General features: G+C 32.3%; 3 protein-coding genes across 5 annotated transcripts; 2 read left to right on the top strand and 1 right to left on the bottom strand.

Annotated features, from left to right (window-relative positions):
- Positions 1-1,866: 1,866 nt before the first annotated feature.
- Positions 1,867-7,328, top strand: LOC102607336 (TOM1-like protein 3). Of its 2 annotated transcripts, none has more exons than XM_006472823.4 (10): positions 1,867-2,067; positions 2,285-2,423; positions 3,641-3,719; positions 3,992-4,090; positions 4,188-4,301; positions 4,739-4,884; positions 5,407-5,488; positions 5,888-5,973; positions 6,055-6,240; positions 6,414-7,328. In XM_006472823.4, exons 2-10 carry the CDS (start codon positions 2,314-2,316, stop codon positions 7,060-7,062), a joined length of 1,551 nt encoding a protein of 516 aa, XP_006472886.2. In that variant the 5' UTR covers positions 1,867-2,067; positions 2,285-2,313; the 3' UTR covers positions 7,063-7,328. The 2 variants fall into 2 exon arrangements, with proteins under 2 accessions (XP_006472886.2, XP_006472885.2); XM_006472822.4 differs by having other exon boundaries at positions 2,278-2,423.
- Positions 7,329-18,858: 11,530 nt separating this feature from the next.
- Positions 18,859-21,091, top strand: LOC102627112 (uncharacterized). Of its 2 annotated transcripts, XM_052442819.1 has the most exons (3): positions 18,859-19,050; positions 19,311-19,398; positions 19,505-21,091. In XM_052442819.1, exon 3 carries the CDS (start codon positions 19,511-19,513, stop codon positions 20,510-20,512), a length of 1,002 nt encoding a protein of 333 aa, XP_052298779.1. In that variant the 5' UTR covers positions 18,859-19,050; positions 19,311-19,398; positions 19,505-19,510; the 3' UTR covers positions 20,513-21,091. The 2 variants fall into 2 exon arrangements, with proteins under 2 accessions (XP_052298779.1, XP_052298778.1); XM_052442818.1 differs by having other exon boundaries at positions 19,311-21,091.
- Positions 21,092-22,998: 1,907 nt separating this feature from the next.
- LOC102607042 (magnesium dechelatase SGRL, chloroplastic) lies at positions 22,999-25,993 on the bottom strand. Its single transcript, XM_006472821.4, has 5 exons — positions 25,617-25,993; positions 24,566-24,742; positions 24,173-24,331; positions 23,706-23,852; positions 22,999-23,452 (listed from the first exon to the last, which is right to left on the bottom strand). The coding sequence occupies exons 1-5, from the start codon at positions 25,821-25,823 to the stop codon at positions 23,333-23,335; spliced, it is 810 nt and encodes a 269-aa protein (XP_006472884.2). The 5' UTR covers positions 25,824-25,993; the 3' UTR covers positions 22,999-23,332.
- Between the last annotated feature and the right edge of the window lie 1,158 nt (positions 25,994-27,151).

Below are 27,151 nucleotides of genomic sequence, written 5' to 3'. Positions count from 1 at the left end.
AGAGTGGTCCATGTACTTGACAAACATCCATCCCCTAGGACAATTGTCACCCCTACAAATTCCTCTTTAACCCCCCGCCAATAGTCCATCCCACTTCAAAACTTTTCCTTGAAAATGGGCCAGATAAGAATATGTTTTTTTAAAAAATAATTCAAATTAAATACAAACTTTCATTTTTTAAATAAAATAATACGATACAAATTTATAAATTAGCCGCATAAGAAGTCTGCTGTAAAAATCTGCCATGATTCAGGTTCAGGTCATTTAAACTATCAATTTTAATCATAAAGACAATAATAAAGGTAAACAAATGGTTATCAGTGAATTGTAAAAATTTATATTTAGGCTAATGCTAAGTTACATGCATGTACCTTACACCCCTCTCACATGAATAGTGAATGATGTGGGTCCACTCACTATTCATGTGAGAGGGTTGTAAGGTACATGCATGTAATTTAGAGGGATCCTTATATTTATTATTCTATCGATGACATCTCTTTGCAGGCATTAATTCTTTTTCAAATTTTTAAAGTAAGCTTTGGCTTATTCTCAGTGCTGACACCCAAAGTACATCATATATATAATTAAACTGGGGTTTCTCGAACATTTTTATAACTTTAAGGTATCCCAAGGCCAAAAACATTCTTGTATTAACAATACACCCAAAAAAAAAAGAAAAGAAAAGCCCAAGAACGTTCTTGACCCCTGGGATCAGCTATGGAAAAAAGAAAATGCTTCTGGATGATGGGCTACGGCGTGATGCAAAGCATTTTGACCAAACCGGCTACTTGGACCTTGACCCCTCGGGCCGCTGTTGTTTTACCAGTTCGGACCCGGTCAATCATGCGGGTCCCACATTGGCGCATTGACTTTTATCATGAGGTTCGGATGCCCAGCTCTGCCCGTTCAGACACCCTAACGTGGGCCCGGTCGGCTCTAAAGAAACGCGTCTACGGCTGAGATCAAACTCTCCGTTCATCTACAGAAAATTCAAAATTAGCAACAGCCAAAATAATATTATTTAATGACGACATCAAAATTAATAGAAAAAATAAACTAATACGGAAAATTTGTTTAAGCCCAAGAAAGGGAGCCCTGTTTGTTATTTGCTTTTGGTCACAGACAGATGAAAATGAAGCCGAGCAAGACTTCATTTGTTTTGTCAGTTTTGATTTAATTTACGAAAAAATAACTATTGTTAAATATTTGATTTGTAATTACTTATTTAAAGATACATATTCTTTTACTGGATTTGAACATCAATACTTTAAATATATAACTAAACTTTGGTCTTTTTTTTTTATAGAGTTATTTAGCTTGAATGCTATAATTTATTGAGCAACTTCACACATTATTTTTTATTAATAGTGTAAAATTTTTGAGCTAATCAGACAATATTACGGGACAATATTATTTATTGTTGCATAAATAATGTCAACATAATCTTATTAATATTAATAATTTATTTATATAAAATAATCATGAATTTCCAGGCTCACATAAATATACATTATATAAAATTATTGATTAATTCTTAAAAAGACCTCCATAAGATCTTAAATCTTTAACTTTTTGTGCTAAAAAAAAATTAATTAACAAATTGAACCAGTTAATGCTAGCAAGTTAAACATATGAATCGTGTACAAACTATTTTAAATTAAAAAAAATTAATTTCATTCATTTGATTTTTTTTTCCTTTATACGACCCTTGTATTATATATGTAAACTTCAGAAGAGAAAAATCATTAAAACAAAAAAATTTGCCTGTCACCCAATAGTAGCATCAGTGCATCACAGGCTGTGACGTTTAACATTAGACCAAACAAAAACGGGATTAATTAATTGAATAATAATTCTCTTAATCTTAATCAAGCCTCTGAGAATAGAACAGAAACTTTAGGTTCTGACTCTGAAACAGCAACGGCTGACGCAAAGCAAAATAACACCAAACAAAAAAGCACAATTCAATCAATCCCTAAATTCTCTCTCTTATAATCCCCTTTTTCTGCATATACCCATTACGTGATTTTATCTTTTTCTGATTCTCCTTCTGGGTGTTCTTCACTGGTAAGCTTCTCTCTAGATCCCAACCCATTTAGTCTTTTTGTATACGAAGCTCTGTTTGATTGGAAGCTTCGATTTTTAGTTTCTTTTTGATGATTTATTGATCTGATTTCGTGTTTGCATGATAACAAGTTATAATCTTTTACTTTTAATTTGATGTCAAGGATTGAAATTTATGATTGATTGTTTTTTGTGTATCGGTTTTGCTATTAGGACACAGTGATCAGGGACTTAAGGTTCAGTACAATTATGGCTAATAATGCGGCAGCGTGTGCTGAGAGGGCGACTAATGACATGCTGATTGGTCCAGACTGGGCAATAAACATTGAGTTATGCGATGTCATCAACATGGATCCTGGGTATCAATCTTTTGACTTTTGCCATTTCTGTGTTTCTGTTTGACCGTCTTCACTAAGTTTTTAGTGGGTGTTGGTGATTTGATTTTCTAATTTGAGAATTTAATGAATTGAATTTACTAGGTATATTTTTTTGAAATGATTTTCCATTTAGCGCTAGTAGTAATTTTCTACTTGGATGGATAATATGGATGTGTGACGTTCGCATTTAACTTATGCTTATTCATTTCATGCATATTTTTATGCTAGGGAGAACAAAGAATCAGCTGAGATGCTTGTGCATCAGTGTATGCTTCTAAGTTTAATGGAACCTCATCTAAGCTTGGTGAGATGAGTTGTCTTGTCCTATAGTGAGTTTTGGGTTAAAAGGCGTGTTCACTTCAGAAAATTCCCATGGATGGCCCTTGCTGCGTAAACCTCTCAAATGAAGCTAACTGTGGGCTGCAGTTGGTTAAGAAAAGTGTTGTTTTATGGTACATTTACTAATATCTAGAGGCTATTTGAGATCATCTGGTACTATTTTTCTTTGATGTTGCCAATTATGGCTGGTAGAGCAGTCAATGAAATTAGATCTTGGTTGTCAAAGAAGAGCTCTGATGTATGGTTTTCATAATGTAAACCACTCAAATGAAGCTTCTATAGGCCATTGCTGAGCAAGAACTCTTATGTTTGGCGGTGCATTTACTGATTATTCAGTTTAGTTGAAGTCCCCTGTTTTGTTATTCTTTGCCATTCTGTTAAGACATGGCTGGTTGAGCAGTTAATAAAATGCTGAGCTTGGTCCTTATAGAGGAACTTTTATGCTTGTTAGGATTGTTGTTGTTTGATTTTTATTTGTTTATCTTGTAGGGTAAACCAGAATTTATAAGTTCCTTGCATTTACTAATGTTTGCTTGCAATAATCTTCCATATGCCAAGGGTTGTGAAACGAGAGTCTGTATACCTAGTGTCTTTATTTGAATTATAGCTGATTGGTGCTGTCATAATTTGAACTTGTTCATGACTTCCCCACTGTGAGGAGTTGTAATTGCATTGTCAAGTATTCACTGGTCTGTTTGCCAGATACTTTCACCGCCACTCCATTGCGCATTTTGGCCTTTTCATAGCTTAAAACAGCCAGTTATTTTGCATTCTTTGATGCAAGGTGGATTTACAAATTGTCGAATTTTAGTTGCATAAATACACATTGAATTCCTTTTCCTTTCGGGATGGTGATGTAGGCAAGCCAAAGATGCATTGAAGATACTGAAGAAGCGCCTGGGCAGTAAAAATCCTAAAGTGCAATTGCTGGCTTTATTTGTGAGTAACTTCCTCTGGATTACTTCTTTGTTTGTTTAGTTTAATAATTATTTATTCAATGTATAAACATTACAACTTAGTTGTTTTCGTATTTTACAACATATACCTCTCAATTTATTAAAACACAGTTTCTAACAGTGCCAGAATTATTGGTGTTGAAAAGTGTTTGTCATGTCTGCACAATGATGTAATTGTTTCATTGCTATGTGCACAATTGCATAGAAGCGACTTCTGATTAATGTGAATTTGTTTGTACGGGTTTTTTGATATAGGCATTGGAGACCATCAGCAAAAATTGTGGTGATAGTGTATTTCAGCAGATCATTGAGCGTGATATCTTACATGAAATGGTTAAAATAGTAAAGAAGAAGGTGATTAATTTCTTAGCTATCCTGTTGGACTTCTCATCTTCTGTTACATCCCACACTTACTTGGTCTATACCATATTTTCTTGATTCAATTTTGCAGCCAGACTTGAATGTGAGGGAAAAGATTCTTATTTTAATTGATACGTGGCAAGAAGCTTTTGGGGGGCCGAGGGGAAGGTATCCCCAATATTATGCTGCATATAATGAACTGAGGGTAATTGTTATATTTTGTCTTTATTTGTCATGTTGCAGCTGATATATATCTATGCTTTTCCCACTGGTGCTATAAGGGCTTATGTGGATTTGAGTTCACAACAGATATCTGCTAGTTTCTTAATTGTGGCACTACATTCTTCCTGCTTCGACCTATGATGTAGGGGCATAGTCTGATGATGGATATAATGAGTAATAGTATTGTCTGTACAAAAACACTGTTGGTCTAGTTGATTTCAGACAATTGGGTAGCTCTATCTTGGGGATAGGGATTGGCATTTTGCCTCTTGCTTTCTGTCATATGAAAAGTGTTTTTTTAATTCCTTTCGATCCCAATGTTATTGTTGTTTCTCTGAATTTTGCTTGCTATTTTCTGGTAACATACGAATCTTTGAACATCTTTTTTGTTAAGCTAAATCTTTATTCGATAATTGACAGTCTGCTGGAGTTGAATTCCCACCTCGGGCTGAGAATAGTGTACCATTCTTCACCCCACCACAAACCCAGCCAATAGTAGAACCTACTTCTGCATTTGATGATGCTGCTATACAGGCCTCCCTGCAGTCAGATGCTTCTGGCCTCAGGTATCATCTGAAACATGATCTATTCTATTTCTTCATTTGTATGTTGTGCTCCGACTTGTTTCAAAATTGTATTCAAAGGTTTAGATGCCTGTATTTGCTGTGACATTATACTTTCCATTTTCCCTTGTCATATGGATGCGTTGGACACACTCAACCCTTGGGAAATTAACCACTAAGTAGCTCTGTTTTTGAATAAGGATGTAGGAAGAGCCAGTAATATGCCCAATAGATCTCGCACCTATACCTTGTTATCTTATGCCTGTCTTGCAGCCTCCTGTGTTTCCAATTTGTTTGAAAAGGCACATTTACACACATATGCCTACAGATTAGATGGTGTGTAACTGTGCCATTACAATGGGAATGAGTCTATGTCAGTTTCCCTCATGTATGAAAAATTTGTTATTTTCCTTAATGCACATTTACACACATACTTCTACAGATTTAATGGTGTGTAACTTGCCATTACAATGGGAATGTGTCCATGGTAGTTTCCTTAATATTTGAAAATTTTGTTATTTTCAGCCTGGCAGAGATTCAAAGGGCTAAGGGACTAGCTGATGTGTTAATGGAAATGCTTGGTGCCTTGGATTCCAAGAATCCTGAGGTATAGTTTTCTTTCTGGCTCAGTGCATTTTTTGTCCTTATCTTAATTTAACGGACCCATTGTTTTTCGTGGAAAAGATATTGGACCGGAGTCCTAAGGATCAATCTGTTCGTCATAAATGGTGACATGCATAGAATATGTATTATTTACTCTGACTGTATCGGTTTTGTTCCTTTTAAGTCTTAATACAGTTTTGCTTGATAGTAGTAGGTAATAAAGCTTCTTTCAGCAGAACCCAATCCCAATTAGTAATGGTGTCACTGACGATCCCAGTTTTTTATACTAATTAGTGGTGAAATAAGGCTTCTTAGTTGATTCTCTTGGCTAGAAGGAAAAACAGGCATGCTGATTGATCGATTATCCTGAAGTTCTTATAAATCTTGGTTTTTCTTTTGGCAGGCTGTGAAGCAAGAAATAATTGTTGACCTTGTTGATCAATGCCGTTCGTACCAAAAACGTGTCATGCTTCTTGTGAATAATACTGCGTAAGAGTTTGATCCACATGAGTTTTTGTTTTATCTTCTTTTATTATCGATAGTGCTGACAAGCAGTTGCCTTGCTTTCAGAGATGAGGAACTTCTATGCCAGGGATTGGCATTGAATGATAACTTGCAGCGTGTACTTCGTCAGCACGATGACATTGCGAAAGGAACTCCTACAGCACAATCAACAGAGACTCCTGTTGTGCCATTTGTTAATGTTGACCATGAGGAAGATGAATCGGAAGATGATTTTGCCCAGTTGGCCCACAGGTAACTTTCCTGATTATGTTTGTTTCTTTGTTTTTTGTTTTTGTGCCTTTTTTTTTTTTTCTTGTTTCTTTAAATAAACACTTTCTGTTTCACCATTGCTATTATCTGCTTCCATTAAGCTCATGTAGTTTCAGAAACACATCTGACTAGTTTGTAAATTCAAATTACTACAGATCATCAAGAGATAATTCACAAGGGCTGGGCAGGAAGCCCATCAGCGCTAGGACCAATCTAGTACCAGTCAACCCCCTTCTTCCTCCACCACCCTCATCGAAAAAGCCAGTTCTTACCAGTTCTGGCCCAATTGATTATCTCAGTGGCGACACTTACAAATCTGACGCATATCCTGAAACATCTGAACCCACACCTTTTGTTGCTCCAACTCATTCTTATAAAACTTCCTCCCCACCATTGACCCCAACAAGAACTTCCTCAATTCCAGTTGGTAACTCTGCTTCACCACCTCCGTTCTCTTCAGGGCCTTTATATGATGAACCACCTCCCTTGAGCAAATCTGCAGAGCAGCTGCCTCCTGCTCCTTGGGATGCTCAGCCTGCTGGAAGCCTTCCACCTCCTCCTTCTAGGTACAATCAACGGCAGCAATTCTTTGAGCAAAATCATGCTTTTCCAGGCAGCTCTGCCAGAGGAAGTGCCGCCTCTTATGACAGCTTAGTGGGACAGACTCAGAATCTTGCTCTTAATTCGCCGAACCCTAAGAAAGAAGAAAAGCCTGAAGATGTTCTCTTCAAGGATCTTGTTGATTTTGCAAGAGCCAAAACATCATCCTCGTCGACATCTAAATCCAACAATAGGTCATTTTGAGTGACTTGAGCAGCATACTTATTGTGGTACAGCTTTTGTGAATTGTTTGTTCAGGTTTCTTGCATCAGATTATGTTCATGAGGTTACAAATAGATATGGGTTTTGGACTTATTCTGGGTTGCTTATGCCTAAGCTAGTAAAATCTTTAAAATGTACTTTCGTATATATCTTTCATTAAATTTCTGTACAATACTGTTCTACTTGTTTGTCAGTGGTTTTTGTCCCGGAAAAAGAAAATAAAGATTGATTTTTTTTTTTTTCCCCTATGATCAGACTTCAACCGTTTCATCACATAACGGGTTCGAATTAAATTTCGAGCCAGATAGTATGGGAAGGTAATAATATCGTTATAATGCTCAAGCATTTGGTTGGTTATTAACAAAAGTAAAATGAGCAAATGAACAATCTGCAAGGAATTCTATTCATATGTTTTATGCACACACACATTGAAAATTGAAAATTGATTTTTTTTAAAAAAAAAACTGGCATACTCATTTTTGTGAAATCAAAAGGAAATAGATAATTAGCATTGTATAAAATCAAAACAGTATGATTATATATATATATAACGTTTACCATTACTTGTGTTGGATTCATGACGTTAACAGTAATAAAGGTAAATTCTGAATTATTTTTCGCGTGAATTGATTATTTTAAAATTATTTCTCTTACATTTAAAAACTTCAAATTATCCTTATATTTAATCAAAAGATAAAAGGAGAGATGAGGTGTGTTGATGATTTTTTTTAATCAAAATAGAGAAAAATTAAGATTTTCTAAAGTAGAAAGGCCGATTTAAAAATACTCAATTAACGAGGAGTAGTCTGAAATTAACCATAATAATATTAATAATAATAATTATTATATGTGTGTGTATAAACTTTCCTACTAATAATTAGTACAGAAGCATGATATAGTAAATATATTTTGGTAAAAGTTTTATGAAATGTCACTTCTTCTCCGGGATTTATTTGTGGCTTTGTGCATATTTGTGAAGTGATTTTAAAAGAAAGTTATTAAATACAAATTGAACGGGATTATTTCTATTAATTCTTTTTTCCCTAGCCTGATCACCTGACGTCCAGTGATCGATACACGTTACTAGATCAGTAAAATATCCCCCAAACCCCCCCCCCCCCAAAACAAAAAAAAAAAAAGAGAAAAAGAAAACGAAAATTATAAAATTAAGAAAACAAATGCATATATGAACGAACAGGCATATGAATTTTTAGATTATAATACATAAATTAATTTATTAACTAATTAGTGAGGATCAGACATTTGCTCTCATCATAGATGGATCTAATGACTGAAAGTAACTATAGTATGGTAGCACAATTGCACCATAACTGGACCTAATTAGTCTCGAAAAATAAGTAATTTAAGAAAATAATTGCGTTTATCGGATAGAAAGAGGAGTTACATACACATATTCTCTTTAATTTTCTGTGCTTAACAACAATTAATGCTGTGTAGTACGCTTACTTTGCTGCTTTGCACCAACAGGAGAAGAGCGTGTCAATAATAATAATAATGAGAACCTTCATTCAGGAAATGGTGAACCCATTCGAGCATTAGAGAATTTAGAATCCCCCGTATATAAGACCAGAAAAACATCTACGCGCTGACGATTGATTATATCAAAAGAAAATGGATCAAAAATTAAAAGTATCAGGAGTAAACCCTAAAACCAGGTGAAGTTGATGTCATTGATCAACTTTCATACGTGTAGTATTTATGCTTTTATTATATCAAACAAGTAATCATTAAATGAATTTATTAGTCAGTAAGGTGGGTGAATGGTTTCGAAAAGCTTACAACATCTGAAACAAAACTCACTCATCACTTGTGCGATGCATGCACACACTATCCAAGTTACAAAAATTTAATCAGATGAGTGAAATGGCATTAATTATTTTGAGCATTTTACAACACATAAAGAAAAAAATAAGGAAAAAGGAAGAAGAAGAGAGAAAGATTAATGTAGATATAACATCAGCAGCAGCAGCCGGTGGTAAGAAGAAAACGATCAACGAAGGAAGAGATGGAGGGCAGCTAGCTTCAGTTGTTTATAAAACAGAGTGAAAATCCTGCGTTTGATGCCTCCTCTAGCAGGAGGAAATAGCAGCAGACTCCCCTTATGCTCTCGCATGCTTGCATTAATCATCCCTCCCTTGCGCATCATCAAATCTTGATCGTCATCATGAGATTCCGCCTTCTTAGTATCAGCGACAGCCATTAGCCACATATCTTCTAATAATTATATATCCAAATGATATTAGATTGAGCGAGAGAGAATTTAATTTGTTTGCATGAATTCTAATTGAATTAAGCAGGAAGGGGTATTTGTTTAATTAATTTGTAGCTGGGATGATGAGAATTTATAAGAGAGCCGAGTGAGGGCGCCCCTGCAAATGTGCAATGCAATGCATTGAAAATAAATTAGGAACCTTCGTGCCACTTTCATGCACTTTACTACCAACTTCAATTACGGCATATAATTCCAACAATTCTACTCTTTCTCTTCGTCAGCTAAAATTTGCTAAAACAAATATTATTTTTCTTATTTGCCATTGTTTTCTGTCGGCTTTTAGACCAAACATCAAAGCTCACTCGTCGGTTTCGTTTGTAAGAATACTAGTTTATTAGCTTAACTCAACCTATGGTTGGTTCAAAGTACATTAACCTATGGTTGGTTGTACGTTTTCCCACCAAACTTAAATGTAAGAATACTTGCAAACAACGGTATCTAAAAATAAAAAAATAAAATAAAAGAAAGAGGAGAGACAGTTAACTTCCGTTAATTTTAAAAATATTTAACAAGCAAACAAAACACTGTGTCATTGTATCTAATAAAGAAAGCCAAAACACATATTAATATTGTATTTAATAAGGAAAGTTAAAACATATATTAGTATATGACACGTGTCTAAATCTCTTACCAACCTTATAAAAGAATAGGTTAAGAGACATAATGTCAAAATATCTATGACGCTAACATTAATGTTATAATATTGAGTATACATCTTAGTGATTAATTAAGTGTTTGTGTGTTCACTTTGAGTAAAGCCAATGGCGTAACGTCCGCCTCAGAACCGCAAATAGCCAAGAAGTGTAGAGCTAATGGCGAGTTTACAGAAGTAGCCATGACCCAAAAAAGGGGCAAAAAATATGCATATGATGATAATGTAGACAGTGAGAAACTAGCAATAGTGACAATAACGAGTATTATTTATATTTTTGGAAGCATGACATTATGATTTAATCTAATATGATACAAGCATGTGACATTATTTGTCTGATGAAAAATAATGTTATTGTGAATGAGAGGGGCATAGACTTGTTGGTTATATAGGTGTTGATTAGAATTATTCATAACCAATTACTACTATTTTTGGGTATCTTGTACCCACCAAATTGGCTTTATCGGTTATTAATTTGAAATAATATCACAACAACATTGTTGCCTTAAAAAAAGTTTTGTGAATCAAGAATCACCTGACGCCAGTCTCAGCACTAGCATTCACTCGTTTGAGATTCTTGAATTTAAACGATCACAACATAAAACACTTTTAAAATATATATGTTTAATATCTTAATGTCCTTTTTTTTAAAAACTTAATATCTATTATTTTAGATCTTATTTAATGTTTATTATTTTTTTAATTTGCTTTATATACTTGTTAAGTTAGTTAAAATAATCTACCTGAATTTAATCTTTTTTTAATTTATTTTTTAGATCAAATCCAATTAATTAGCTTCTTAATTTTTTCTTCAATTTTTCTTCGTTGAAGAAAAATTTGTATTGATCGGTCCTATCATGTTAGCAGTTAAGGTGGCAGGAGTACACACTCACTCGCATTGATGAAGCCTATAACTAGCAGAATGAAGTCTTTTACTCCTTTTGATATTGGAAGATTAAATTAGGTGAAGTAGTATTCTAGCTAATCAGTGATTAAACTAGTTTATTTTTGTTTGTACCATATCTTAATTTTTTTTATTAATTTCTTTAAATCATGTTATAGATGGTTATGTGTGTGTGTGTGGGTGTGTGTTTGTATGTTTATGTGGTACACACTTATGAAGAGATGATGATGATATATTTTATGTTAGATTTGTCATTTACATGGTGAAACTATTTTTTTTTTCTCTCGTAATGAATTTTATTTTAAAATGCATTAAATGGTATAGTTTTAGTTGTCTAGTATTCAATATTCTATTTATATTTTTATGGGATATTATCATTTTCCCACTAAAGATATTTTGACATATCATGTCAATACCACGGTTTGGTAAAACCATCAGTTTACCACTAAACGTTTAAATTGTTAGCATTTTCCCACCATTCCGTTAAAACTCCGTTAATATGTAATGGAAAAATCATAAAAGGTCAATTTTGCCCATAGAGCGTAAAAGACGATTTTGCCCTTTAAGAAGGAAGAACAATAAATGATGATTTAATTACAAAATTTATAAAAGGTTAATTACATAGTCTTTTAAAAGGTCAATTTTACAAAATTCATAAAGGGTAGTTTTTGCTCTTTAAGAAGGAAGAATAGCAAATGATGATTTAATTACAAAATTCATAAAAGGTTAATTACATGGTCTTTTAAGCTCCAAGGGTAAAATTGACCTTTTATGAATTTTCCGTTACATATTAATTAAGTTTTAACGGAATTGTGAGAAAATACTAACAGTTTAAACGTTGGTGGTAAACTGATGGTTTTTCCAAACCGTAATACTGACATGATGTGTCAGAATACTTTTAGTGGAAAAACGATAATATCCCTATTTTTATCTTCATAAGTTATATTGACAAGGACATGTAAGGTTTTATTAAGGTAAAATAATATAGTTTATCATTTAATTAAATTTAAACGCACCCAAATTCATTGATTAGTCAAAAAAAATATTGATCTTATTATGATAATTGTGCTTTTAACAAAAACAAACACCACCAAAACAACTTAAAACTGAAATTCAATTATTTTCGATAAAAATTAAAACGAGGAAAAAAAAAAGAAAACTAAAAACGGTGGCCTAGATAAGGCAGCAGTTATATGAAATTTTTATCGGTTCATAACGAAGAAAAGATAGAAAAGTATCTTATCCTCAATCATAATTTGAGAATAAAAATCTATCGGAATGCTCCCAACATTTTTCTTCTGGATTTTCCATTAGAAATGATTTCCCAGCAGGAAAACAATTAGATAAGCAACGACTTTGATCCGTAAAATAATAATATATTGTGCGCACTTTTAATTCTAGCCTTTGACTGAATCTAACGGCCAACATTTAACAATATTAAAAATTAAATTATTATTATTTCAGACCCCGAATTTGTCTACTCCCATCCCCAATCCACTCTCTCTCCTCAGATCTTTCTCATTATGCCATATTCTTTCAGCTTTAATTAATAGAAATCAAAGATGAAATTGGAAAAAAAAAAGTTTATATGAATTTTGGGGGCCCTGGTATGAAATTTTTATACGGATGAACGTGTTTTCGTCTAGTTCTAAATTTAATTTGGCTGATATCTAATTTTATTGTTCTTTTGGTTGGTTTTTCATGGCATTATGATCGAGGCTCAAGCAGAGGTCCAAGCACTAAGTAGAGATATAAAACGTACAGAGATCTATTACTTTCTCTTTTCCCAATCTAACATGTAGCTGTGCAATGACTTTTATTCCAATGTTGACAATGATGAAAATTTTACTTCGAAATTGATGCATTAAAAATAAAAAATAAAAATCTATTTAGTACCTATATTTTAATATTAGTGTCCATTTAGTCTCTGTATTTAAAAAAATACCTCGAAATATTTTTACCGTTAAAGTATTGATATATCTACCGTTACTTTTTATTTCTTTTGCCTTACTTTTATAATATTACCATTTTATAATAATTTTTGTATTTGGACATTAATAAAAAAAATTAAATTACCAATTTTTTTAAAAATACATGGACTAAATGGACATTAATCTTAACATACAGGGAATAAATGAGCTTTTACCCTTAAAAAAATATGTACTTGAAGATGATAAATCAACACATTCAAAACTAAGAGAAACATTAAGAAAGGTTAAAAAAAATGAATTCACTAGGATGAAGAATTTTGGTGATAATAAGATAGACCCAAAAAAAAAGTTTTATCTAGTTTAATTCATATAAGATTTATCTCTTCGTCTTCTAGAGTATTTTAATGAAGCAAACAATACATCTCCACCAAGGGAATATGCCCTTTTCACCCCTAAGGTTTGATGTAATAATTCATTTCATCTTTACTGGTTAAAAAATAGCCAATTTCATTCTTATTTTTTATGCAATAGCCCAAAACACTCTTTCATTAATTTACTGTTATTATACTATATAATTCATTGAGGGTAAAATAGGATTTTTAAATAATGATGAATTATTGTAAAATAAACTCTCTAACACAAATAAAAAACATCTAGCTTTAAGGATAACTTAATAAATAAACAATAATAACATTAAATAATATGTAAAATATATATTTAGGACAAAAAAAACATGGATTTTATAGGCACTAGAATAATTTTTTTTTTATCCTTTAGCTTATCCTTAACTATAATATGGTTGAGATAAATAAATAAATAAATAATCAATCAGTATTGTTATTCAATAAAAAGTAATTACAAACTACTTCATTTATTTAGAAAATATGCACTAAATACATAACAACATGTATTTAAAAATACTACCGAATAAAATACACTGCATTGGATTGTATTTTTTCTAATTTTTTAGCTTATTCTTGATCTTACTATAAACAATGATTCTTGACTGAAAAGAATTATTATTATTTAGTTGACTTCATTAAAAAAAATTAATAAACACACACACATGTTGTAAATTCTTTAGTATTATTTTTGTTTCATTAAGTTATCCTTAAATTTTAAATTTATACAAAAAGTCATATGTTATTTAATTATTCTTCAAAAATTTATTTTAAAAAGCTTTGCATTTATTCAATTGAAAATCATATTTTGTCCTCAATGAATTATAGAGTAAACTAACTGTAAATTTATGGAAGGTTATTTTGGGCTATTGTTTGAAAAATAAGGATGAAACGAGCTATTGTTTAAAAAATAAGAATGAAATGGGTGGTTATATCAAACCCTAGGGATGAAAAGAGCTTTTTCCCCTCCACCAAAAGGTATAATGAGATTTGTGAGCAACGAGAGAAATTGGGAGAAACTAGAGAGTTGAAATACTAATAATTTAATTTTTAAAGTTGTTGAATGCCGGTCGTTCGATTCGGCCAAAGACGAGACTTCAAAAGTGCGCACAATACCAAAAATCCAGGAGTCCTCACAAGAAATCTACTATATATATAGTATATTCATATTTAAATGTAATTTTTAAGTTAAAGTTTTTATCTTAATTTTATCCAATATACAAGCAACTTATTTTTAGTATTGGAGAGAAACAAACATGTAAAAGCATATGAATAACTGAAATAGATTATTATTCTATGTAATTGTAAAAAAAAAAATCTCTTACTTTTTGTAAGATCATGCGAAATTAAACTTAATAAATGATGCATTATTTTTATATGAAATTAAACTTAATAAATGATGCATTATTTTTATATGAACTGATGCATACAAGAGTCATTTATAGTATTTTTTAAATTAATGGATAACTCGTCTTTATCTTTTTTTTTTTTGGGTTAATATATGACATGCCATTTATGTTTATAAACTTTTAGATGATATGCCCCACTATATGTTTATATAATCGATATCCGTAAAAGATGCATGATGATTTGTAAATTGAATAGAAGAGATTTAATTGTCTAATATTCAATTCCATTGAAATTAATTTGATTATCAATGATTCATTGTGGAGCAAAAATCGTTTGCATCAATTTTAGTTTTTAGAAAATTTTTATCTTGTACGGTTTATTTTGGGGGAAATTCTTTCCACCAAGCAATACGGGGCCAAAATAAAAAAAAAATGCAAATCTTATCGTAAAGTGATTTCTTTTGTTTTTACCACCACCATCTAAATTTATGGATCATTAGGTATTGCAAAAGAATGGAGATCTGCATAATCTGAATCCACATAATTAAAAATGCAGACTGAATAATTTTCAAATATATGCGGATACGAATCTGCATGCGGATTCAAGTGAAAATAATTAAATGGTTAATATTTATTGATTTAACTAAAATATTGTAATTCTATTGAAGCATATCATTTTATTTGATGCATTAATTGTCAAACAGCCGCTACCTTATTTAATAATAAATGAAAAGAAATTTGAAGGTTTTGCGGACTGCCACTTCAATAAACGGATGCTAAGGTGCGCATTCATATGCTAGCATTTCAAACAGACAAAACTGTTTGTATAATTTATGATCAATACAACTTGTACATGACCCGTATATTACAATGGATAACGAAATGTATTGATTATAAGGACAATAAGTACATATAATATGTGCTACCCATGAAGCCTTGACAAATTAAGGAGACCAGAGTTGACATTTGCAGAAAAGTTGACTTATCTTCCGACTTAGGGTTTTAAGGCATTGAATCAGATCGTTGAAGATCTGCCGCTTGATGCTTCCTCTGGTGGGTACTGGTGCTCGAGCCATGCGGGACCTCTGATGATCAATCTTAATTCCGAGCTTTACTTCACACAACGGTGAATCAAGTACCCTACTATTAGTACAACACTTCAAGTCTTCAAAATCACTTCCATATCATTCTCTCTCTCTCTCTCTCTCTCTCTCTATATATATATATATATATATAAATACAAGCCTGCTACCTTAAATTAGAAGAAACGAGTTTGAATAAGATTGAGCGTTTAAATTCTTTATATATACACAGGATGGAGAGCTTGATGAGGCAAGCACATTTTTGATGACGTTTGGAAATTTTAAGTTAATTAAACAAACAATAAACCAAATGTCCCCATCATTAGGGATGACAATGGAGCAGATATGGATTGGATCCACATTGCTCTAGATCCAGATCCGTAATAAAAATTAAGATCTGTATCTGCTCAAGATCCGTTATGAATCTATATTTTTCGCTCCATATCTAAATCCGAAACAAAAAATAAAGATCTATATATGCTCCAAATCCAAAAAGAAAAATTAAAATCCAAATCTGTTCTAGATGCATCATAAATTCTAAATCTCAATAATAAGAGATCATTTTTTTTTTAGAAAGAAAGTTTAAGACTAAAATGCATTGGTAACAATTAAATTATATAATGCGTACAAAAAATCTAATAAGTATTGTAACTTCTACTTTTACACCAAAATAAATAAATAAGAAAGATAATAAAATATCGATCAAAAGTAATTGAAGGAATAATATTATTATAATATTCTAATGTCTCCTTTAATATCTTGATATCTACTGCACACCATCATCATTCATATATCATTAAATAATAACATATAAGTTAAAAATGATTTATTATATTCGGTGCTTTATTATTTTTATTATGATCATATTTAACTAAATATATTATTAACATAATTATTTTATAGTTGATAGCCACCATTGATTAGTGATTATCCAAAATAAATAAGATTATGAGAAAATGATAGAAAAATAAACTCAAGTCTATGGATTTTCCTAACAATTAAAAAACTGATCCAAGCATTCAAATGAAGTGGAGAAGCGAGAGTAGACTAAAGAGGAAAAAAGAGACTAAATTGTAGAGTGAAAAACTTAAAAAAATTAGGGCAGGCTATCCTAATTTTATTTTACACTTGATAATTTTTTGTCTTATTATCAATTAAGTACCTTTAAGTTTTAAGATTCTTAAATACATGCTAATGAATAAATTTTATCATCATTTATAAATTTTATCATCCTTTATAATTACATAATTGTTAAGAATTGTTTAAAATAAAATTACATTAAATGGTGAGTGGATATGGATTTGGATATAGATATTAAGATAAATCCAAATTTGCTCCAGATCCGCCTTAGATCCACACATTGATATCTAAATCCGATCAAAATCTATTTTAATCCGACCCAAATCCGATCCAATTGGATTTAGATCACATGAATCTTGGGTCAAATCCGATCCATTGCCATCCTTACCCATCATTCATTTTAATCAACAATATTATGTAATCATCACTCTTAAAATATACGGAAATCAGTATTTTGATTCCAATTAATTTTGTGTTTATCGAAGTCAATCCCCGCGTGAATCAAATGAATTTATAATCATTTTCTTAATTCAGCAGCTACCTAATTGAGAATTCCATAAGAGCAGTCAACAGAGGGAAGGATTCATGCTTTGATGTCTCTGCATGGAGTTTAAGTCATCTTTGCCACAATCTTCAGACACGTGTACACGCTTTTTTAAACTAGATTAATTTTTCAATTGCTTTCCTTACACTTTAGCTTGTAAATTATAAAATTTTCCCAGCCGGCAGCAGCTAGAGTTCAGTTGCACCATTTTCAATAGCTGTACTTGAAATGACAAGGACCGCATGCTTGTCAAGAAGTGTCTCTACAGCTATGCTGATGTTGATTTCACTTGTCTCACGTCACCACAAGAAAATACAGTATTGGCTACAAATTCTATTGCAACAAAACTTACTTTATTGCTAAAATTCATATCTTGCAACAAAAATTAGTCTTTATCGCTATAGCTAAACAGATTTTGTTCTTCTTAATGATGTGGAATAGGCAAGAAAATTAGAATATATGGCAACAAAATATTTTCTTGCCCTACGCTATGTTTGGCAACAAAAGTGTTCTTGTTGCCTAACAAGCTTAATGAAGGCAAAATATGTTTCGTTGCTCAAGTTTTTTCACAAGAAACACTTGAATCAGTTGCAACAAATGAAATATTGCAAAAAGTTGTGATTAGCGAGAAAATTTGTTTTGTGATCTAAGAGTTTTTTTGCAACGAGATTAATTTTGTTGCGCAAAGGTTAACAAAAATATTAAATTTTCCAATATTGCTAATAGCAGATTGTTGCACTAAAGTTCCATATGATGTTCAATAACTATTATGTGGCACCATTATAGCCTCATCTTTCACTATAATTAGTATAGTATTTCTTGTCTGGCAACCATATTCCTCTTTTGACACATCTTGATAAATTGTTAAATTATTTTAATTATGATTCCAAATTTACTTTTCAGGTAATAAGGTTTATAATAATATTTTATACAAAATTTAAAATGATGACATTAAATCTAAGAAAAACGATGGTTTACTTGTTTAAAAAAGATATCAATGATAATAACATATAAAAATTACAATTAGTAATAATATTGATCATAATAATGAATTGAAGTATGAATAATGATCATAGTAGTGTTTTATTATACTATCATTCATTACAAGCAAGGGGAAATTAAATGAATGAAGAATCATTACTAATTACATCAATTTTATTGGACAACTAATTACATCAATTTAAAATAAATTACTTAGTGGGGTGTGTGTATTCACAAGTTGGTAAATTGGATTAATTCAATTTTTCTAGTAAGTATAATTTATTAGAGGATCAAAAAGGTCTTCAATAAATTATTATTGGAAAATACTGAAATTAATATTAAAAAAATCAATTAACAACTTGAAAGTGTATTATTGAATATTGATTCAACACAACACTTAACTAGCTATATATGAAGGTTGGGGAGATTTCTATAAATTAAAAAATTAAAAAATTAAAAAAATAACATGTAAGCTAAAATTAATAAATGAAAAATATAAAGATAATATAAAAGCAAACATGACTTTGTGGGAGGCTTTTTATTTCCGCGCCCTTTATTTAATAAACCGTGCGCTAACCGAAGTAAAGTTTCCATCTCCAATTTTTTCTTAATTAAAATATTGCTTCTAGAATATTTCCACTTTACTCTCGCTTGTTTCTTTTGCCCAGCCATGGAGTTATTCTCTCTGCCCAAGCTTTAAGCCACTGAAGAGTTGTACTTGGAAGACACCACTCAAGACAACGATTTCTTCAAGTAAATTTAGTATTATTTTATATATTGGCTTGCTGAGTTTGATTTTGTTTAGTGGGTTTTGCTTTAATTATTTATTAAGTGGGTCTTTGTTTTAATTTTTAATTTGTTAAATTAAAGTTAATGGATTATTTTGATGTCTATTTGCCGTTAATTCATCTAAAGAATTATTATATACTGCAACAATAAAATAATACTTGAAGATTATATTCTTTCTCAAACTTCTGTTAATAGTTTTTTGAATTTTTAACTCTATTTCACAGATGAGTTAATTGTTTGGGAGTTTCGTCTTTGCTGAGAACAAAAACTTGAAGAAAGAATTGAATTCTAATTATTACCTTCAGCTTTCAGGTACAATTTTTTTTTTTTTAAAGAATTGTCCACATTATTGTGTAAAATTATTTTATTTTTGTTTTGTTTTTGTTCCCTACATATATTAATTTATAGTATCTAGCAGTGAACAATGGATAGGAGTTGGATGCATTTGCGAAATAAATTATGTAAAGAATACTTAGATGGTATCAAGTCTTTTATGAAGGTTGCTGAGCAATGTGCACATGAGAATAATCTTGTTCGTTGTCCATGTAAAGAATGTCAAAATGCATTCTTCAAGTCGTTGCATATTGTCAAAGCCCACTTAAAAAGATATGGCATTGCAGCAAGCTATACAAAATGGGTTTTTCATGGTGAAGAACCTGAGTTTGTGGACAATAGTCAAATGAATGTAGGATCTATGCCCAGTAATAGGAGTGCCTTTACATTTGACAATGAAGAGGATGATGATGAAATGTATAATTTAATTCATGATATGTGGGAGCCAATGTCAATGGATGCAGTCACTTCGGAGACAAATATTGAAGAGAATGTTGACATGATACACGATGATACTAGAGAATTTAGAATGGGTGCAGGATTGTTAGAAAAGGCTGGAAAAAGTTTATTTCCTGGTTCTAAGTTATCTGCTTTGAGTTTTATTGTCAAGCTAATGCATATAAAAGTTCTTAATAAATTGAGCAACAAAGCAATAGATATGATTCTCCAATTGTTGAAAGAGGCATTCCCAGAAGGCACAACACTACCAAGTACTACTTATGATGCAAAAAAAATGTTGAAGGACTTGGGCTTAGGGTATGAAGTCATACATGCATGTAAGTATGACTGTGCTTTATTTTGGAAAGAATATAAAGCATTAGAGAAGTGTCCATACTGTGGTGAACCGAGGTACAAGTTTGAAGACAGTAAAAAGAAAGTACCGCAGAAAGTGTTACGTTATTTCCCTTTAAAACCAAGATTACAAAGATTATTTATATCTAGGCATACAGCATGGGATATGAGGTGGCATCAAGAGAAGAGAGTTGCTGAGGAAGGTATTTTAAGACATCCTGCTGATGGGGAAGCATGGAAAGAATTTGATAGGTTATATCCTTGGTTCGCACAAGAGCCTCGTAATGTCAGGATGGATTGAAGTACTTGGAGCAAAACCACTAACTCAAAGGGAAATATGCATTGAAGTACTTGGAAAGAAATTAGGCTATTTTCGAGGACTTGGCAACGGACCACGCCCAACTTCAAACCACGGTGTTGATACTTCTGAGGCTGACAGATTGCATGGTATTATATCTTCACAACAAAGTAGATTGGATTCACAAGATGTTGAGCTTCAAGAGCAAAAGAAGACTATTGATCAATTGGAGTCCAGATTGTCCCAATTTGAGGGTATGATACAGCAATTTTTTTCTTCTCAAGGATCCGCTTTTCGCTTTACAGATTCAGCTACTCAATGATTACTCATTTCAATGATGTCCTTAGAGTATCTTGAACTTGTTAGTATTTTGAATTGGCCATCACTTGATCTTTTTGGTTACTGCTGGTGCATGTCATATCTTTAAGTATTTGGAGTTTGGAGTAGCTGTAATTAGAGATCGTTTATAATTTTTGCTCATTACATTTTTGGGATAGATGACAATCCACTTTTGTATTTGACTATCATATGTGATTCTTAAAGTCAATTTTGTATATATATATATATAGCTTGGATATTGAATGGGCCTTTAACTTTTAAATTAGTTCAATGACATTAATGATTTTTTTGTTAGATTTCTCAACATATATTTCTAGTTTATTATTGTCATGGTAGGGAAAAAAAATTGGTATCTTTCCCAACGAACTTGGTTTGCTTCCTTTTATACCATGATATTATTAAAAAAAATTGTAGTATTTTTTAATGACAAAATTGATTTGTTTCTAAAAATATTTAAATATTTATTGCAAATTTGTAAAATATTCAACATAAAGAAACAAAGTAGTTTTGTTGCCTAAAATGATCTTAGCTAACAAACACCTTTGTTGGTATGCGTTTTTTTATGTAGTACTTTATTTCTTAGCAACAAATTAGTTTTGTAGTAAATAACTATATAGAAACAAAATAATTTTGTTGTGTAAAATTGTTTGGCGCAACAAAATAATTTTGTTGTGTAAAATTGTTTGGCGCAACAAAATAGTTTTGTTGTGTAAAATTGTTTGGCGCAACAAAATAATTTTGTTGTGTAAAATTGTTTAGCGCAACAAAAAAGTTTGTTGCCAAATTATTTTCTAAACAAGTTGAAGACTCATTCACAACGAATCTGTTTTGTTGCAAAAGGAAGTTTGAGGCGAGAAATGCTTTGATATGTTGTTAAACATAGAGGGCGACAGTGCTAGGCCGACGACCGGGCCGACAAGCTTGTTTTTGTAGCAATAACCTATGGCAACAAAATTGGCACTTTAGGCAACAAAATCTTTTTGTTGCAAAAAGCCATTTCTGTTGTGGTGCGTTAATTGAGCAATATAAATTTATTTATTTATTTTGAAGAAGCTAAAGTTTCATTCCACCGCATTACAGAATGCAACAGGATTACATATAATAATGGAAATTTTAGTTCCATAATAGTTATCAGGATCCATTTTAATTTTCAAATTATCAATCAGCGACTTAATCACTCTATTATAATCTTGCAGAAGAACAGGAGAAAACAAATGCATTGGAAATACCGTCAACAATGATACCTACAATAACAGATAACGTGCACAAATTAGAGGTCCGCTGGAGATGATTTCAGGGCTCTTCCGCATCACTCTCCACAATTAAAGTTGGTTCATCTGACTGATATGGTGATGAATTTTTAACAAATTGACATCGATATTTTAGTTGTTATTTTTTTTTAATTGGCATTTTAGTTAGTCGTGCGTATCAAACACACTGGACTCATGAAGAATTAATGAGGATAAAATGATTGAAAAGCTATGCAGTCAAGTTATTTAATACACTACACCTCGGTGTCCCTTGCAAATTCATGTCAACTTTGTAATATAAAATATCCCCACATAAAATATGTATCATCCCTAGAAAATCTCAAACATTATATTGAAAGTTTACATAGATGCCAGAGGATAGCATTGTTAATAATAATGAGGCCGGCAGAGTAATATATATATATATATATATATATATATATATATATATAACACGCACGCAAGCAAAGCTAAGCAAATTGCTCGAGTAAAGGGTGCCGTACAGATACGTTTTGTATCTTGTGGGTGGAAGAGGAAGCTAGGACAAAGACTTCAATTCAGTGAGTCATTAGCCAAGGAAAATTATTTGTTACGTATCTTGTAGTTGTAGCTGTAATTTGTAGTAATATACGTTCTATCTTCTGAAAGAATCGGCAATATTTTGGGAGTCTTACGCGCTACGTGTCACACTCGAGATAATTTCTAAGTTTTAGACTTCAATTTGGGTCAAAACATTCCATATAAGACAACTTAATACCATTATCGCATCATGAATCAGCTAGATTCAGGTACCCACGCGTTTTGTTTATTAACCGGATATGTTTGCCTGCTTTCAGTTGGCTGACGTGGCTTCGACAAGGAGCTTACAGTATAAGGTTACATGTCATGGACAGGACACCATGGAGAAATAAGACAATTTAATTTGAAACAAGAATTCAGCTTTACAAGTGATTTATAAATCAAGAAAGACGGGAGCCATTGATTGAAAAATGAACAAATGGTCTCAGTTGCATAACAATGGTGAACAATTGTATTAGTTCAAAAGAATCAAAACAATCTTTGCTATGGGGCAAATCTGAGCCTTGACTTTTGGAGTTCTCAGTCATGAAAATGTGTGCATTTTGGTATTTGTGGATATTGAAGCTGAGACTGCATTGGCTCTTAGCTAAGCTACACTGCTTGGTGCTAGGAGCATGCCATCAGCCTCTAAAATTGTGATTGTGTGTGATATAATTTAAAGGAGAAAGGCAAACAGAGCTTGGAAGATGGATTTTGGTCTTGCTAACTTCTTTGGAGAATGGTAGCCTTCCTTATTTGCAGTCAACAAACCTTGAATACTATCTTCCTGTCTTCCCTGATAAATATGCAAATAAACAGATTAAGTGATTAACAAGTTCCTTTTGTTTATGCAACCAATTTTCACATAATTCACAACAATGCATACTAGATCTGATGAACTTAAAAACTAAGTTGAATGTAAATACTGACTGTCTAGCATCTACGTTAGAGAAGGTTATCAACACTAAGACAGTTTTGTCGTCCTTGAGAAACTGTAGTCATAATTGCGTAAAAAATAAAATCCAATGTATTTACATGCCTAATCATACCTCTGCAGCATCCTTGAGAGGTCCCCAACATTCCATGCGATTGTAAATTTTTGAGCTAGAATGGAAGTAAACCTTGACTAATGCATTCATCAGCTCAGGATTTTCTCTGAAAAGCATTGAATCTCCATGTAGCACAGCTTTGAGTACCTGACGCGTTAAAACAGAAAATCCAGTCAAGCAGTATACATTGAGTCATTACAATGCTCATTAGCAACTAAGCATATAGTCTGCCCGGGGGGGTTGTGCATATAGAGACTATAATTTGACAGCAGAGTTTTCAGAAATGACTTTATGATGGAAAGAAGCATGAAGGCACATGTGATCCCTGCAGTAGGAAATAGATATTAACTGCTAAAAACACCTGAAGAATTGCAATCATGAACATTTCATAAGTGTGTTCTAGCTATCTTGGAATTCTTTTCATATAATATGGGAACTGTTGCTGTTGCTGGTAAGGAAAAACTTACCAGTGGCATTTCCTTTGTGAATATATGGTATCTAAACTCAGCAGCAAGGTCTCGCAAGAGACTTGGGCCACTGACATAGCAGTGGACATGCAGACACATATCATCCCTCACTTTCTTCCACTCGGCTACCACATCATCCTTGATGTACCACCCTCTTAACTGTCATGGACACATGAAAAACATGGACATCAAGCAAAGATTCAGATATTGCACACTACATATTCAACCATCAAGATACATAATCTTTACACGATTTGTAAGCCCAACTTTATAACAATTTTGGAAATTAAACCAATATTTGTGCTAATTAAAAGTGAACATGACCTGTATGTGCAGTTCAGACTTTGTGCAGAAAATATAAATACCAAATTATTAAATAGTACGAATGCATACCTGCTCAAGGTTAATGACATTAGAGATGGTCAAGGTTAAGTTAGCTGTAAAGTCACAATGGGAAAGGATGTAGGTCCGAGGGAGAATTCTGGAATAATCATTCATCCCCTCTCCCAAAAAAACAACTTTCAGCTTTGATGCTTCAAAACTTGCTGGAGGTCCCAAAAGCCTTACAGCCTAGCAATTAGAACAGATTAACATGGCATCCTATTTGACAGTAAGTGAACATTGATAATCATTGACAATTAAATGAAACAACGTGACATTACAACTGCTTTGAGATAAGCTGTCATGGATAATTTCTAACAGAACTATTGAACAGTTTGTTCTTTTCATGTAACTAAACTTTTCAGAGTTAAGCAAAAACAGCATATATCCGTGCATTTGTATCAAGGAACTTTATAAAATGAGCATATGGCCTAAGCAATATTTCGTCTATTAGTTGCCAGAGGAAAGCGGGGAAGAAAAGATGAAAATTGGTAGTCTTGCGTTTCGTTGGACTCAAAAGACAAATTTCATTATTCATCAAATCTGTTCCCCAGTGAGACAAATTTTCAGTAATCAAATGGTAAAAAAAATGTACTTTTAACATTTGAACTAAATCTTCGCATTCCAGTTGAGGGCAAATAGAAAATCAAAGGCATCTCTAAAAGACACAGGTGCCCCAGAGACAGAAGCCGCTTTGCAATTACTGAGAGACATATAAGCAACCCAATCTTTCCCAAACTTGCATGCCGCCAGTCTACAACACAGTCTTAGCATGTCTTAAAATACACCCATTACATCAACTATTGCATTAAGCATGACACTGTAATTTTGTTATGCCACCAACAATCTTTAATTCGGTTCTATTGAAAAATAAGAACATTGTACCAACTAGGTCCACAAATTCACCATCTAAACCAATTTCAATAGCTTTGATTGGTCCAAGCCAAGAATTGCTCAGTAATATCAAAATGCAAGTATCTAAAGCAACATTTAGGCATAAAACAATCAACCATACGAATTTAGATCTCAACTAAATGACAATGCCATTATGTAAAGGACATACCTCGGAGACAAAAGTACCGTAAGAAGCTCTACTACTGCTATTAATGGAAGAAAACAGAAGAGGTTTATATTTTCTTGAAGGCCTGAAGTTGGTATTGTTGGCAGATAGGTCCCGCAATGGTGTTAGCGAAAAAGCATGATAGTAATAAGCAAAATGACAGGCCATGGAAAAAGCATAACCCTTCTTCAGTCTTTCTTTTCTTCTCATTGTTCATAACCCACCGCCATTTTCTTTCAGTTTGGTGAGAGAAAGAAATGAATTGGTGGAGAATTGGGTTCAAACTTCAAAGTTGAAATCTTTTGTGGACTGTGATTCTCATTTTACAATTCCTTCATTCACAAAATCTATTTCATGCATTTCTCTCCACCCGTTATTTAATTTTAAGTTATGGGATCCCTATCTTACATGCATGATACATGACTCTCACATAAATAATATATGGGTCCTATATATACACTATTTATGTGAGAGACATGTATCTTACATCCATGTAAGATAGAGTTTGACTTAAGTTATTTGTACAAGTTTGATGGGTTCCCAGTTCTCATTGGCTGGTTGCGTTGGATGTTTTGACACGTCATTACCACTTTCTTGTGTTTTCGATAATTCGTGGATAGAATGATGATGTGGCTTCTCCAGGGCCTGTTGTCCGTACATACAATCTGAATCTTCAACCCGAAATGGAATACCAATTGGGCTTCTTGGGCCTTAGGTTGGTCGAAGAAGTCTCTCTAAAGGGTCCAGGAATTTGGCTTCGATTTCAGTGGATCCAACCCCTTTTATTAAGTACACTAAATAAAAATAAATATAAAATTTGATCACTTCTAAGAACTCCCATTTTCATTCCACAATTAACCCTTTTCATAAATTTCAATGAAATAGGATTCTCTATAAAATATTTTCACGATAATTACATATTTGATTAACTCCAAACAAAGATGGAATAATAATATGTAGCTATGGAATTATAATATGTAGTTATGGTTTTTTCAACTTTTTAATAGTGAACTTTTAGTTTAGATGTAATTCAAAAGTTCTCCCTCTTATTGTCAGATTCTTTCTTAATCTTTTATTTATTTATTTTCCAATGTTTGACATTGATCTAAATATTGAAAGTGAAAGATTTGAAATTTTGGCTTATCAATGTATTGGGACACCTACAACAGCAAACAAGTGTGCTTTTAATACAAATAAAAATTCAAATTTAGGGTGAATTGGGGTGTATTTCAATTTTATGGTTAAAATTATAAATACATGTAAAAGGTGATTTATATGGAAGTTTGGAAAGGTGCCAATAGCTCCACTCGAGTTTGATTCATTTAAAGAATAAAAAATGTTAAATATCAAGAAGAATGAGAAAAAGCTGAGAGAAGAAAATATGTGCTGAGAGAAGAGAGAGAGAGAAAAAAGCTAACAGAAGAAAGAGAGAAAGCAAAACGACCTGTATTTTCATTTCTCTTAGCTTTCTCTCATTCTTCTACTCATCTAGCAGCACTCTTAAATAGGGGTGTTCGTGGATTGGATTTGTGGATTGG

The sequence above is a fragment of the Citrus sinensis genome, chromosome 5 (assembly GCF_022201045.2).
Source record: "Citrus sinensis cultivar Valencia sweet orange chromosome 5, DVS_A1.0, whole genome shotgun sequence".
NCBI lineage: Eukaryota > Viridiplantae > Streptophyta > Magnoliopsida > Sapindales > Rutaceae > Citrus > Citrus sinensis.
This window is presented reverse-complemented; position numbering and strand designations above follow the sequence as displayed.